General features: G+C 45.8%; 1 protein-coding gene across 3 annotated transcripts in view; it reads left to right on the top strand.

Moving 5' to 3' along the window:
* The window catches only part of JARID2 (jumonji and AT-rich interaction domain containing 2), a 260,567-nt gene that overhangs the window by 207,857 nt on the left and 36,312 nt on the right, over positions 1–16,398 (top strand). For all 3 annotated transcript variants that reach the window (XM_055322925.1, XM_055322923.1, XM_055322924.1), the window contains one exon: positions 3,215–3,391. In XM_055322925.1, the coding sequence (XP_055178900.1) occupies positions 3,238–3,391 (154 nt within the window). In that variant the 5' untranslated portion in view covers positions 3,215–3,237. The remainder of the gene's footprint in view (positions 1–3,214; positions 3,392–16,398) is intronic.

Raw genomic sequence — 16,398 nt, 5'->3', positions numbered from 1 at the left:
GCTGCTCCCAGTGGACAGGTTACTGGTTGGCAGTGGCCTTGTGAACACAGGCCACCTAAAGGATGGTAAGGCCATACCCAGGAGGAGCTGGGTTGTGATGAGTGGCACCTGCAGGGGGGAGCCTTGGTACAAGCTGAGGATGTGATCTACAGGCATCATTTTGCCTTGGAGTAATTGGCTGACATGTCCCCCCCCGCCCCCACCCCTAGGTTCATTATTACTGAGTATTGAGCCTTTCCCTTCCGCTTACCACTTCTCTCAAAAGTATTTCTTCCCTTTCTCATATTGGCCTCTCCGTTCCTCATCTGGTTTGAGAACCCATTGTTACCTTCTTTTCGATGATGCTTAGCCTCTGGGTCCAGATCAGCAGGTCAGCCGTCCTGATGAGAAGCACACGCCCCTCTGCGTGTATCGCTGAGTCCCCGAACTTAGGGCAGGTGGACTCCTTCCCCACCTGACTGCAGAGCCAGCTTCCACAGGACTTGGTGGCGGTTGGAGTTTCAGTGTGAGGATGCTCCTCAGAGACACCCCGTCCTCGAATTCTTCACATCTTAACCTGTGTCTTGTGTTAGTCTCTGACTTTCTTCTAGCATACCTGGGAGGTTAGAGCAGTTGATTTGTATTTGCTGAGAAGCTGCCAGAACAGATGGATTCAAAAGATTGGTTATTTGCTGCCCTCGTGGAAGAAATGACCTTATGTGCCTGCTTTTAGGAATATTAACGAAACTTAGATGCTTCTAGACACCTTTTCCATTTTAGTTCTTTGGAACATAACTACGTTCACCCCGTTCTTTCAAAATCTTGAGTAGGAGGAAATGGGATAGTTGGTTCATGCTACTCATCCAAGGTTTGGGTCTTAAAAAATCCTCAACAGATTCTGTTAAGCGGAGGTTAACGCTTTGTTTTTCATATGTTGCACTTGGATTTTTAGCTGATTCTGTTTGAAACCTAGACCATGTTTATCCATGTTACTTCACCACCCCCAATCCCGTGACACCCCCACCCCCCCCAAACGTGACTTCTCTGTAGTCTTGGCTGCAGAGTTTGCTGCATTTCCTGCTGGGAGAGGAGACCCTGGAGGGCTGGAGGGACTGGCTGAACAGCCCCACCAGCATATCCCTTCCCCTGCAGGCCCCTGGTGGGTGGTGGAGTCCACGGGGGCTGCAGGCTCTCCACACTCAGGCTGTTCTCAGGCTGGTCAGAGTATCCACGATAGAGCTCTTCTTCACAAGAAATCAGACATGGGTAATTTAATATGGAAGGAACTTGAAGAGCTGATTCACTTGTTCCCTCTCATTTTGCTGAAGAGGGAAATTTAATGATTGAGTCTGGAGCTTCCAAGAATTAAAGGTCCTTGCTAGGTCTGTCCAAACAGCATGTAACATGTTATATGCTAGGATGAGTAGGAGCCTGGCAAACAAACGTTTGTCTGTCTCATGAATGCTAAGGTATAGTTTGTCCTGCTTTGTCTAAAGTACTTACACAATTAGATTTGGTAACAAAAGATCCACCAGGATTGGTGGACTATGGAGGCACCCACCATGTACACAGCGGTGAGTGGTGAATCCTAATTGCCGACTCTGTGTTGGGGACTGGGAAGGGCACGGTCCCCTCTTTTCCTCGTCACTCTTGTTCTAGCCATGAAACCACTTTAGAACAAGTATAGGTATGTTGTTCCAGGGGAAATATGGCTATTTTTTTTCTTTTTTCTTTTTTTCTTTGTCTGTAGCTCCTGGTTTATAAGAACCTTCCTTCCATTGGAAACCTGCTTCTAATTGGAAATGATCAGAGGGGAGGAGACCAAGGGTAATGGCTTTTGTCAGACCATAGCCAACTCTGTTCTGCCATTTACATCCTTTTGGAGTTTCGTTTCTACCCAGTGGTGTGACCCACATAATTTTCGAGGTTCTTAAAACTCAGAAAAGGTCGTGAAAGCAATAGAAAGAAGGGGGCTTGGTGGTGCCTGTGTGGTCTTTGCATTTCTCCAAGATGGGTATTGGATTTGCCACTTCTGCTCCCTGATACATGCCTACTCATTCCTGGGTCCTTGTTTAATTGCGTGGCTCAGAAGTTGGACCAGGATGGTTTCAACCTTTGTGCCTGAAGTTAGAGATCTCCTTTGGGAAGGAGAGCGGATTGATGACTTGTGTCTTTGTTGATACACAGGAGTATGCACTCATTCACAGGAAAGCAGGCCATAGGAGAAATGAATTTCACACTTAATAGTTCTACTTGGTTGTTGCTCTCCCGAAAATACTTCATGCTTAAAAAGATTGACGTTGTTGCTGGAAATTAATTTGGGAGATTTTCTCTGGAATTTTAAGCAGCCCCTAGTCCTAAACAATAACCAGTGAGTAGAGGGATCTTCTAAATTGTCACTGTTTGATAAAGAAGGGCTATGCTGTGCGTCTCTGTAACATTGAGCCTTATCTTCTGGTGTTGCTGCTTTATCTTAAATTCAGAAATGAAACATTTGGGGGCATGAGCAGAAGATTAAGGTGTAAAAGGACAGGGATGTGAGGTTTTTCTCTTAGGAGGTTTTTTTTTTTTGTTTTGTTTTTAAATCCATGTTTAGTTAGTCTTGTGTTGGAATTTATTTTAATAATTTTACATGCTATTAACCTGATAATGATATCAAAGTAGCTTCGAAATGTACTATGATTTTTGGTGATCCACATCTCTTATTCTCCTCAGTGTGAATACAAGACCGTTACCTTATAAAGGAAATGTCATATTCTGTTATTCCACCTGGTGTGTCTTTCATTTTTGAATTCATTTGCTTAAATTCATGGAATCTAGTAGGTAAAATGCATGCCTCGAATAGTCTCGTTCTCTCTTCCTTGACGTTGTAAGTAGGTGTTTTTAATATTACTGATTTTTTCCTCCTCCCTTGCTTAATTCACTTCTTGGTGGTTGTCAAAACTACCCTCCCCCCCAAATGATTCATATGAGATTTAAAATTTTTGATTTGTTGTGTTTGGTGGATGGCATCATCCTCCTACTGGGGGGATTTTTGCTTGAAATCCATTGAAAGGACACAGATGGAGTTTTATTTCCTAGGGGATTTTGAAAAATAAAAGTGGCAGTAGAAATGAACAGCTTTGTTTTATCTGCTCAGGCATGAGGATTTAGGTTTGTACCTTAATAAATGTCTCTACATGTAATGCTGAGGACCCAGGCCTGTGCTCACAAGCCGTCTTCTTCAACCCACCAGGTTCTCCTGCGCTGCCCAACAGCATGGTATATTTCGGAAGCTCTCAGGACGAGGAGGACGTCGAGGAGGAAGACGATGAGATGGAAGACGTCAAAACAGCCACCAACAATGCTTCATCTTCATGCCAGTCAACCCCCAGGAAAGGAAAAACCCACAAGCATGTTCACAACGGGCATGGTAGGTCCATTCTTGATTTGGGGTAAAAAATGCTAGCATCTACAGCTTGGACCGAGAGAGCTGGAATAGGTAATCTGTTTAGATAGAAAATGAAGATGAAGGCTGCGTAGCTGGTTGATGGGTTCTGGACATTTCTGTAGATGCCAGGCACTAGCAGGGCAAAGAGGTGAGTACAATCCAGTGCAGCTGAGTATGTTCTAGATGAACAGATGGTTAAGACATGGATCTGGATATTCTTGCATTGTGGAGGCGATGATCAGTCCTGTAAGAGCTGTAGATAATGGGATTTGGAAGAGGAAGAGATCACATCCAAACAGGGATGGCCAAGAAGATCTCTTGGAAAATCTTTTGTCATCACCTTAAAATTACTGCAATTTTAGTGGGTGGAGGTCACATAAAAAGAAAACCATTACTGAGCATGTGGAATCAAGTAAATGCACATATGTTATAAACCAGGCTGATTTTTTTCCCCCCTTGAGTGCTACAGTGTGTGGGAGGAGGACAGGAATGAATATCAGTGAGGAATCCACTTAAGTCAGTTAGCCGTTGAAAATGTTCAGTGGCTTTTCAACAAGAAAGTGACTTAATTGGGGTTATGCTCTGAAAAGATAGAGCTGGTATCAATTGTGAGGATTACATAAAGTGAAGGTACCTGAGGAAGCGGGGAGCATATGAGAAGGCTGGAATTTTAGATCATGGCCTGGCCAGAGGTAACAAGGTACCGGGAGTTCCTCATGGCATTATAGCTGGGAGAATGAGTGGGTGGGAGAGAAATGTGGCAGGAGTAGGGCTGGTAGGAGGACTTGGACCCACTGGGAAAGTAGGCAAGAAAAATAGGCCAGGAGAGGAGAGTCAGGCATGGAGTTTGGGGACCAGGAGGTATTATGGCCATTTCCTGTTAGGATGCAAGGTGTCCCATTCATTTAGGGCTCAGAGACCCCTTTAGGTAGCCAGCCCGTCAGGGGCAGAAAGCCAGTGCTGTCAGTAAGTGATGGAGGCAAAGGAAGATGTCTCCTTCTCTCCCTCCAGGGCCGTTCACTGACCTCCCATTGTGTTTTTGGATTTCATGGGCAAAAGAGGTTCCGGCCAAGCACAGGCTAGATGTGATAGGGAGGTGTCTGGTTTTCACCATTGTTGAGCATATCTGCTTTGTCATTGTAACAATTATTTGTCCTGCCTCTTGATTAGGACTGTGTTTAGGAGGCCTGCAGGTATAGTAGATGATGTGACCCTCTTTTTAAGAACTTAAAGTTGGGGAGATGAGGTTAATACTCGTAGTATAGAATACAAAATGATGACCTCACTTTGTCTAACCTTTGAATAAGGTTCCCCCCTGCAGCTGTGATCCTCAGGAAGTCTTGATAGTTGGAAGAGAGCTATGGATATGGGTTGGAATACGGGTGTAGGTATAGAGATGAACTTGGCCATGGCCATTCATGAACCATGGCACGTGGCCTGGTTGTGGGATGCTTGTCCCAACTGTGTGTTGGGACATTAGGACAGGACTCTACAGAGTCCTCTCTACAGGACAGGACTCTACAGAGTCACAGGGAGTGGCTGAATGGAGTTGATAGCATGCCCTGCTGGTCAGGAGGAACAGTTCCAGTGCGGAGAATGGGAACCGGTAGATGGTCTTAGATGTGGAAATGAGATAAAATTAGATCAAGTTCAGAATGATTCCTTCAGTAGCCGAGCTGTCTGAAATGAAAAGAGAGATGACGGGTGTTCAAGGAGCCCAGCCAGGAAATCACCTTTGGGGGTGGAGGAGGGGCTAGACGTAGGGAACAGACAGACAGTGGTTCACATGAGCGCAAGGGCGATTGGAAGCAAAAGTGAGCAGCTTTTCACTGCTGCCTGGAGAGCCAGGGCTGGAGGTAATAGAAAAGGAATTAGGAAGGGAGGTGATTTGGCAGTAGTTAAGAACTTTATTATCTACCGAGTTTGCAGCGATGGTGAGAGAGAGAACTCCAGAGAACATACTGGAAATGTATCATCCTGGAGCTCCTGGCTGGTGGAGTCAGAGGGGGGTGAGCTTTCTGAGGTAGAATGGAGCCGGAAAGCAGACCTCTGGGAATTTTTTGTTGTTGTTTGAATTCTTGCGATATTTTCTGTTTTTACTTTTGATTTAATAGGAGTCGAGAGTAAATGAACAAGACATGAAATTAGACTCCTCTCGGTTGATCTCTGTGTCCATATGATAGAAATATATTTCATTAAGATAGGATATCAGAGTGGTTCCTTGATACTATTTTATATTCTCTCACTGTGTTGGGGTGGGTGAATTCATCCATCTTTTAGGGTTTCTTGACCCAGTTCCAGCATGGGCAGGTGAGTTTCCCCTTTTCTCCAAAACATACCAGCAGTTCTTGGTCATTGTCAGGGTCCTGAGAATTAAACTCCACTCCAACACTGCCTGTACAGATTGCATCAGATTCCACAGGTGAAGGGCTAAGGCCTGGAAGACTGCCCCTCCTCCCCCCTCAGATACACCACGATGTTACATGGACTTCTGATCCACCAGCTACACACTGGAGGTTCTAGCAACCTCCCCTCAGGTTTGATTGTGTTAGTGTGGCTCACAGAACTCAGGGAGACACTTACCTTCACTAGTTTGATAAAGGATACAGGTCAAAGGTCATTTTGAGGCTGAGGTATGGGGATAGGGCACAGAGCTTCCACGCCCTCCCCATGCCCACCACTCTCTGCATCTCCGTGGTCTCCTATGCCAGAAGCTCTTAGAACCCTATTGGGGTTCTATGCAGGTGACATCATAAAGTCATGATTGACCAAGTCATTGGCCATTGGCTGATCCTCGTCCAGCCCTCTCACCTTCTCAGAGGTCGGGGGGTTGAGGCTGAAAGTTCTAGTCCATTGCTCACATGGTTGGTTTTGCTGGTACTTTCCAAAGGGTCTCCTCACTAAAAATAATAGAAGACCTCAGTATCACTCTCAATGCTTAGGAAATTCCGGGGTCGGTCGGTCGGTCGGTCGGTCGGTCGGTCTGTCTATCTATCTATCTATCTATCTATCTATCTATCTATCTATCTATCTATCTATTCATTCATTCATTCATTCATTCATTCATTCATTCATTCATTCATTTATGATAGAGAAGAGAGCACAAGTTGGGGAAGAATAACCAAGAAGACTCTGAGTGGGGAGCCCAATATGAAGCTTGATCTCATGACCCCTGAGATCAGGACCTGAGCCGAAACCAAGGGCCGGGCGCTTTACAGACTAAGCCACCCAGATGTGCCCCTCCAATACATATCTTAATGACCAAATATAGATTTCTTATAAATCATACCATTGCAGTTAAGTCTGGTGAATTAATCCCATGTCTGCTTTTCCACTTGCAGTTGGGTCCTCACTTCCTTCTTTTCAGCTTGTTTGAACTTGCTGGTTCACTAGGCATTTTTCTCAATGATTCACCTTCCAGTGTCAAAAGTTACCCTCATTCACTGTGCACCAAGCTTACTGTAGTTTCTTTTTTCAAGATTTTATTTATTCACGAGAGACCGAGAAGCAGAGACCGGCAGAGGGAGAAAGCAGGCTCCCTGCAGGGAGCCTGATGTGGGACTTGATCCCTGGACCCTGGGATCATAACATGAGCCGAAGGCAGATGCTCAACCACTGAGCCCCCCGGAATTCTTTTTTCACGTGAGCTGCGGAGTGTTGAAGGGGCAGCAGATACCTGGTTGCATTGTAATGTTTCATGAAGGTTGAAGATGAGGTGTGGGAATTGAGTGACCTTTTCTGAGGGAAGCAGGTAATGACCACGGTCACTGCCATTAGGAGTCAAGGAAAGAAATGTACACTTATCAATAGATACACATATCTGCATGTATATACAGAGTAGACTTCCGATTTTTTTAAAAGTCAGGAGATTGTTCTGTTTTAAATAGTTAACGTGTGAGTGAAAATTACATTGTGGCCACTGTAAAAGGGTTTTAAGGTTCACTTTGGAGATTCATGTCTTGAAATAATCTGGGGTTCTTTTTGTGTAGGGAATTTTAAGTCTCTTGGATAGGGAGCTGTGGGGGGAACGGTGTGTGTCTTTGGACGTAGTGGAGGGGGTGCCTGAACTGAGCACCCACACACCCCTTACTGTCTTTTCTGCTTGTGCTCTTGCATTCTCTTCCTTCTTCCCCAACTGTACTGGCTTCTCTGGAGATACAGTGCAAGATAGAGGGGCAACAAGGAGCCTGCCCAAACCAGCTGGGCTTCACTAGGGCGCCAGCTGCGCCCATACCTAAAGACACACTTCCCACACTTTCCTTGATGACACTTGTAGAAACCAAAGGTGCAAGGCCCATGATTTCTTCTCTCCATTAATTCTAATAAATGCTGGTTCCTGTGCATCTACTTCTTATGACTGTTTTCTTCATTATGGATCCTACGTACATCTCTCTCTTCTTAAAATTGTATTTCATATAGTGTGTGTGACTGTGTACTATAATCTACAGTGTGTGTGTGTGTGTATATATATATATATTTGTTTTCTAGGGAATGAAGTTTCTTTTGGGAGGAGGACAATTAAGACAAAGGGGCCCCCACTGTGAAGTCTCCCAAAGTGGTTGGCTTACAGCGTTCATTAGATTGAATTTCCTCCGTGATCAACTTGTCCCCCCAACCTCCAGTCCTTTGTCTTTGTGATTATGTCAGTTTTTGAGCTGGGAAGGGATCAGCTGCAGTTTCAAAGGTTTGCCTTTGGTTTCAACTCCAGTAGAGTCCCAGAGCCCATTGTAGTGAGAACCCATGAGGCTCTGTACCCACCTAACAATCGGGGAGAGATGTTGGAGAGGGAACTGTGGGCCCAGGTGATCTGTCCTTGTGTGTAGGTGTCTGCCAGGTGGCAGTCCCTCCTGCAGGGCCATAGTGTTGTGTGAAGCCCTGGCCTCAATCATGGGGTCTGTCAGTATGGGATGTGCTCATTTCCACAGCAGCCACTCATCCTCTGTGGGCATTTCCCTCTGGAACTCAGTTCTCTTGCTCTTCGGTAGCCCCATAGAAAAGTAGGAATTTGTATTGTGTCTGAGTTGGTACTGTTGTTGCCATGGGCTTGGACACCTTCCACATCCTTTTATATTCTAAACAAACATGGTTGTTAGCAAAGTTATTCTACGGTGAGGTGTTCAGAAGGCCAGACACTTCAAACCAGAGGTACCACTATATCATCTCCACTATAACATCTCCTGCAAAATTAGTTTGTGAGTTGTTGGCAAATGCGAACGCCTGTGAGTGTTAGAGAAAGATCTTGTTTTCTTATTTCTGAGAATGTTGTATTTGTGGAGGATTTGGAAGGGAGCTCTGGAAATCATTTCACGGGTGAAGTGTTGAAACACAATCTTAGGTTATTGAGGGCAAGATCTTGCCATATTAACTAACCACTTACAGAATTTTATGGAGTTAATTTTTGTGTCATACATAAGTTTAACTTATGCACACATAGAAAACATGCAGAAGACCTTGCACTAGTTGTAGTCCTTTTGGAAGATAACCGAGATGAAAAAGGAATCTGGACCTTTCCCCCACGGAGCTGATGGTATGGGACACTCCTTGGGGAATCTATCAGGAACTACGACATTTCAGGCTCTACTGCGTGTGTTTTTCTGATCACGCAGGCTTAATATCTGGTCTGTCTATGCCCTCCTCCCTGTCACTTAGTGTTTCTCACTCCCTTGCTATTTCTTCTGGTGTGTCTCCCTATTGGGCTGTGCCATCTATTTTATGACTTTGAGATGCCTTCCTCACATCCAGGTTCAAACATCCTCCATAGAAAGGGGCCGTTCGGTACCAGCAGCCAAGGTACTCAAGTCTTTGGACTCTATTACAAAGTAATGTTCTGTAGTTTCTGGTATATGTTTGACGGGGTTTGTGAATTTTGTTTTCCCTTCTTGGCATCTGAGCACCAAATCTTTTTTAAGGTCACACGGAAAGACAACAGAACCAGAGATTTAGCATCAGGGAGCCCTCTAATGCAGACAGCCGGGCCTTCTTTCTCCCCCTGCCTCTCTCTTTCCCAACCTTCCTGAAATTAAGCACTTTCCTTGGCACAGGTACTCAGTGATCACATTTGCAGTTTGGAAAGATAAACTAGGACAGCGTTTTGAGGGACAGGTCGTGCACAGCTTGGAGGCAGAAATAAAAAAAGACCCGTTGAGAGATTGCTCACCTAGTGCTTATGTGAGCCTGAGGTTTTCATCTAGGTGCCACAGGATCGAAATGGAAAGGTTGCGTTAGGCAGATGGTTGACACACGGGGATGGCTGGCCTGTTGTCAGTGGAAGTATGGATGCATTTGGAAATGTGTGCAGGTACGTTTGCTGTCCACCTGTGATGCTCCGTGGGGCATCCTCCTGGGGAAGGGCTGTGAGTGGATTAGCTTGAGTTCCTACTCTGGAGTCACCCTGGCTTATGCCACCTGAGTTAAGTCAGCCTTTGACCTTTCATGTTGATGCGGTAGATGCAGCAGGAGGAGAGAAAGCACAGTGCTCCCAAGCCCAGGCTTCAGCCTGTGACCTGCTCGGCTTTCAGGTCTGCCAGCAACATTTGCTAGCTGCCTCTCTTTGAGCAAGTTTCTTCACCATTTTTTAGCCTCAAAGCCCTCATCTGGAAAAGGGGGGGGGAGCAAGTGAGGTCTGGAGGTTCTTCGTTGGCTGTGTATGTAGCCACGTTCATAGTTAGTGGGTGATTTCTCTGACTCATTTAGGTAGGTGGTCTCACACATCTGCATTTCTGTGTAAAGATGTGATCTGAGGGCTGTTTCCCAGGCATGACAAGAAGACTATAGAGGTTTCAGGACGTGTTTGCCTACATTATCTCCATCTCCTGTACATGCATCCTTGTGAAGGGGTTGGGGCGGGGAGTGGTCTTGCTTCAAGTAGAGGACATGGAAGTTCTGAGGTCCTAACACCTATCATCATAGGTGGCAGGCAGATTGCAGCCAAGAGTCGAGGTTTTGGAAATGCTGCCAGCCCCCTACAGGATTCTGCATCAGGGAGAGGGTAACATTTATGTTATGTGATGCGCAGTCTGTGTTGTGATGATGGAGGTGACTCCTGTCTGGTAGGCAGTGTCTGAATGCCAGCCCCACCAGCTGCTGTCTGAGGTACACAGCTCTGCTCTGGTCTCCACTCGTGCTGCCGCTCGGTTGGCTTTCGTGTCCTTGGCAGCCAAATGATTAAAACTTAAAGGGTGGCAGTGCTTTTCTGTGAGGCCAGTGGAAGGGAGGAAGTTGAAGCCAGCCTCAGAAAGGTACGTGCTGTTAGCAATGCTCCTCCAATTTCAGGTGACCCAGAGGAAGATGAATGGTTTTGTTGAAAAAAAGAAATGTCAAAAGAGCCCACAAGTAAAAAGAAAAAAAAAAAGAGAAGTCCTCTTTGGAGAAGGCCAGTTTCAGTCAATGTTGTAGAGGAACATGGGGCTCTCTCTCTCTCTCTCTCTCTCTCTCTCTCTCTCTCTCTCTTTCCTCCCTTTCTCTCATTACCTGGTTAGGTGAGCTGCCTCACCCTATCCATTCTCCATCCTCTCTCATATTAAGGAGGCAGGTGATAAGGAAACCAACTGCCATCAGCAGTTTATTAAAGCAAGTCCTGGTGATGATTGGGAGTCTGTCCTCAGGCAGGAGAATGTGAAGATTCCTGCAGGCACAATTTTCCACAGTAGAGAAAGGAGTTCGCAATACTAGAAGCTCATCACCAGCTTCACCCAAAAGCGTTCCAAGTAAAATGTAGTGGTCGTTGAAAATGGAATATTCAGCATTGCACAGTTTACCCAGCCATTTCTACATAATTGGAATTATATTGTAAAAGCAGATTGCCCATCACGTGTTTGTTCTTTTTTTTTCTCCTTTTAAGTTCCTACAAAGGTCTCTATCAGCATCAAATAGTCACCAGGAGCTTCGTGTTGTGCCTCTTGTAAAGATAACTTTACAAGAATGAGTTCCTGAGGGAGGCATTTAACTTCTCTAATTCTTAATTTCCTCTTCCATGAAATGAGTAGGATAGAGTAGCTTAGCATTCGTTTGTTCATTTCTATCCCAGCATTAAGAACAATGCAGTGTACCTGTCTCATGTCTAGGGATAGTCACCGTTGGGATCTCTTATAATGGCTGGTGGGCATTGCCATGTGTTCAGGTGGATGGACATTTCCAAGATATCACCTCTTTAGCTTGGTGACAATCCCTAACTCAAATTTGGGCCTGGATGAGGGCATCATTATCGTGTGGTCAAGCAGGTCCTCAAAACTGTTATTTTCGCATGAGAAAAGTGGAAAGCAAGCTGCGTGTTCATGCTTCTCCATGGGTAGTGTTGTCAGAGTGGTGCGTCTCCCTGCCTTTGTGCGCCAGAGATGTCGAGGTCTATGGGAAGTCTGGCAACACCGGTTTCCTTCCCCAGGAGGATAACCATCGCTCACACATGAGGAAGTAAATGCATGGAAAACAAAATGTGGAATGTTAGCACTTTATTATTAAAGTAGTTTGGCCGAAAGCCCTGATTAGACCACGTGTCCAGGAGAACAGTTTTATTTGGGCTGCATGAGTTCAAAGAAACCAGAATCCAAACTCCTGATAGTGTCCTGCTTTATCTTGTTTCTCACCAAAAGTTGGACACTGTCCCCCTGCTGCCCCCAGACTCTGAGTGAAGCAGAAGGGGTTTCCTGTGGAGCAAGCATGTGGCTCAGGGCATGGAAGCAAGGTATGACACCTGGCCCCATGCACCACCGTCCTGCTGTTGGTGTCTGATTGGGCCTGTCTGTGACCACGCCCCTCCTCCGTGGGCACATAGCCATGACCCCAGCAGTCTCCTGCAAGGGCCTGGTGTCCCTAGGCAGATGTTCAGTTTTGCAAACATGACCCCGAACTCTCATGTTCTCGTTTCTAATCCGCTGAGCATTCTCATGGACAATGCGTTTGTTTATTAAAATGCATCATCTGAAGTGACAGACAGCATAACGCGCATTTGCAGCCCTGGGTTAACACTCCGGGTCACAGTAACGCCGCCTTCAGCATCTTCTGGTTCACCAGCTCTTCAGAGTGTCCAGAATCCTCTTCCATATACAGAACCTCACATGATCCTAAGCAGAGAGCCCTTAGGTAATCCCTATCTGGAAACAAAACAACACCATCAAAACACTGCTCTGGGGATATTTATGTTACAAGTTGATACTTGAAATGGCTTAGTTTTTGAAAAGTTCTCCTAACTGGTCATTTTTCTTCCAGCAGGATGAGCCCCGTAGGCTAGAGGCATGAATACATGCATTTGGAATGAATTTGGCGTCAGTTTTCCTCCCGCTGTCACTGTGGCCAGGCGTTCTCCTTCTCCTTTGCAGAGGGGAACTTGGGGAAAGTTCATTGCTCACATGAGCCACGTAGGGTATGTTTTTCACATGCTTTTTTGCCCTTTTGAAAAACGGGAGGAACAGCATGGAGCATCATTCCTCTTTGCGCTTGTCTCTTTCTGAACAGGGACATTTCTCAGAAGACTTTTTAAACAACGTGTCATTGGACTCCCAGCTGGAATGGTTTAATTTCTTTTGGATTCACACCGGGGGCATGTTGTGTGAGGGCCAAAAAGCAGTCATTTGGACAAGTTTACCAAATTTCTGCCTCGGAGGTGTATTCCACCCTCTTGGTGTCTGGGTGCTGCGGGGTGGGGGGTGTGCAGGCGGGGCCCGGGTTTCACCATAGCCGTGGGCGGGGAGGAGATGCTCTGCCACCTACAAATGCTGCTTTCTTCGTGGGGTATCCTCTTCACCTCTTTTTCACCTCTGGCAGCTTCATTTTTTTCCCCTTTCCTCCTGTCGGAGGCAAGTGAGTTTCCCCAAAAGTTGGACGATGGGCTGAGAGTGTATTTTAAAGAGCAGTGGTACATGTGCTGAAGGATGTGTTGCTCACCACCATCCACATCCACTTCTGTATTTAGGGCCACTTGGCATAGTGGTTTGCAAGCATCCTGCTGGCTCGTGTCTTCCCATATAGGGCTGCAACCTTTCTTTGTTTTTGTTTTCTTATCTCTGAAGAAGAATAGGAGTGCCTTTTTCAAAGATTTTTGTGAGCTGTGTGTGTGTGTGTGTGTGTGTGTGTGTGTGTGTGGTGAAAAAGTGCAGTGTTCCATGCAGGATCTCAGGGACCCATACACACTTAGGACAGTGGGCTGGTACCTCTCCTATCTTAGCGTGGAGATGCCTCTTCCTGGTAATGGCAGAGCTGCTCCGCTCTAGGGTGAAGGGCTTCTACAGATTTCAGTGACAACCAATGGGCTCAGGCTTCTGGCTCAGATGCCTCCCTAACTGGCTGTCAGAGGGCCAGGTATTTAACCCCCTGAAAATCTCCCTTTTCCCATTTGTAAATAGCTGATAACACGTGGCTTTTTCAAATGGAGTCGGAGAGGGGGAAGTTGGGATGTGGCCACTGATTGGCGTAGGGTTTCAATTTGGGGCGATGACAGCATTTTAAACTCGTGTTGTGGTAGTGGGTTGCAGGGCTCTGAATATACAAAAATCCATTGGATTGGTCGGTATGCTTTAAATGGGCAAATTACACGATATGTGAATTATAGCTTATTAAAGATAAACAAAAATCTGTTACGACCAAATGTGTGACAGATGCACTTAGCACCGTGCCTGATGCTTGGTGAGTTCTTAAAAAGTGGATGCTGGCCACAGTCCTCTTCCTGGCGTCATACCCCATGACTCTTCTAAAGAATTGGAACACCCTGTGGTTCTGAAAAAATGAATATATTGTATTAGATTTTCAGAATCTTTAATCAGTTTTGTTGTCCAAAATTGACTGGGATGTGTTTATATCATACACACTGTAAATTGAATTGGTGAGCTCTTCACCAAATTGCTCAGGATTTAATATTTTCACTTAATTTCATCTGGTTTGTCTTAAGGGGAGTCTTCATTTGGGAAGATGGGCTGTTCCCAGAGGCTGTAAAATGTGCACATAGGATTCTTGACAGTCCTTTGTTTCCTGGCTGGAGGGTGGGTGGAGGTGTTTGTGACACAGTAGGAGCAGATCCTCGGTAGTTATTTGAAGACCCTTGAAAGCAATCCTTATCACAATGCAGATATTCCTATATTTAGTTTTTTTGTAGTGATCTTTTTATTCTGAAAACTACCAGTTCTATAGCTAGTGTAGCTGCTTGTATAGGGGGGTGGGCAGGGAGGTAGAGCCTTCCAAATGAACTCCTGTGCACATTTCCTGGGTGTGTTTCTCCTAGTGTGCTGTGAATACTCAACAGATTTCCTTGTTCAGATCCAGAGGTGGGCCAGAAATCTTGTAATATACTTCAGATGTGGTCAGCTTTTCAGAATTTATCCTCTTAAATGCAGAATTGTTTTGAAACCGCAGACTTCAAAACACTGCACTCATTTGTTCTGCATTCCTTGTCTTCTTTCTGGAGAGTGATAAAGCCTGAAATCCCTCTCCGACCACTGCCTGCCATCCCATAAGGCCTGTTTGCCCAGATGTCACTCCCCGGGCCCTGCTTTGGCACATTCAGGAATGCACATGTCTCAGAGCCCCTCTGATGTGGGCATAGGCCAGTCATCGTTGTACTTAGTCTCATCCTGTCCTCAGCTCCTTTGGGGGCCGAGCGGGGCAAGAAACCATTTTTCAATGACAGAACCCACTCATCCTGATTTATGGTCTTTTTGTTGCCCTGGTCTTTATATTCTCATAAAGGTCCTATGCCATTTTAAACTTCAGTACCAGGAGTTACTAGCAGCATACGCAGGAAACACGTTTACATGGCAAATCTGTCCGACCCCCTTACTTTACATCGTTGCTTATAACTATTTACAGGTTTATGGGGATCCCTGGGTGGTGCAGTGGTTTGGCGCCTGCCTTTGGCCCAGGGCGCGATCCTGGAGACCCGGGATCGAATCCCACATCGGGCTCCTGGTGCATGGAGCCTGTTTCTCCCTCTGCCTGTGTCTCTGCCTCTCTGTGTGTGTGTGTGTGTGTGTGTGTGTGTGTGTGTCTATCATAAATAAATAAAGAAAAAAATATTTTTTAAAAAATAACTATTTACAGGTTTAGATCCCGGGACCAGTGGCAACCAAGTTTTGATTGTAGAAAAATATTCTATGACTTTAATTTGTAAGTTCACACAGAAAATTAAATTTGCCTTAAAAATCCTTTTTAATCCATTTTTTCCTGTTAGAATATGCATATATATTTATTTAAAGATTTTATTTACTTGAGAGAGTGAGAGAGTACTATAGGAGGGGGGGAGGAGCAGAAGGAGAGGGAGAAATAGAGCCCAGTGCAGGGACCTGGGGATACAGGGCTCGATCCTAGGACCCCAGAACCCCAGGACCGGGACCTTGATCTGAGCCAAAGGCAGACGCTTAACCAACTGAGCCACCCAGGTGCTCCTCATACATACATATATATGAAAATCAAAGTGGTAGGAATTTCACAAACACCACGTAAACCCATGGAAGTTGCCAGTGATGCTGGGGTTCTGGGTGCCCAGAGCCCACTGTGGGTTTCCTGTCTGCTCTTCTGGCCTGGCCTTGGCTCCTGGCATGAGTGAGCTGTGGCCATGAGATTCTAATGGCACATGTGCTGACCTAGACGGGTCCCCTCTGCTTGCCCTGGTGGAGCATGTGACTGCAGCCACTAAGCTAGAGGAGCCCTTTCTGCCCAGGGCAAATGGGGTTACAGCACGCACACATGCTGCATTAAAACCCTCCTGAACTGTTGGCACAAGGTTGGCAGACATTCCATTGTTTTCAGACAATAGTAACTCAAAGTTGAACTGGCTCCAGGGAGCAAGCGCAGCTTTTGTACAGTAACAAGGATTTAATGCCAGCCAATTGATGGAGTCTGTCTTCCCCAAGTCAGGACGCCTGGTAATGACACGAAGCTTACATTTAAATATCTGGCTCCAGATCAGAAGCTTGGCGTGCTTCTCTTTTCCCCTCCGTCACACACTCTTCTTTATTTACAGTGATTCTCTTTTTGTCTCTTTGATTTGTTTTGGGGGGTGGGAC

This window comes from Nyctereutes procyonoides, unplaced genomic scaffold (assembly GCF_905146905.1).
Source record: "Nyctereutes procyonoides isolate TBG_1078 unplaced genomic scaffold, NYPRO_anot_genome, whole genome shotgun sequence".
Classification (NCBI taxonomy): domain Eukaryota; kingdom Metazoa; phylum Chordata; class Mammalia; order Carnivora; family Canidae; genus Nyctereutes; species Nyctereutes procyonoides.
The sequence above is the reverse complement of the archived record's forward strand: the minus strand, read 5'-3'. Positions and strand labels throughout refer to the sequence as shown.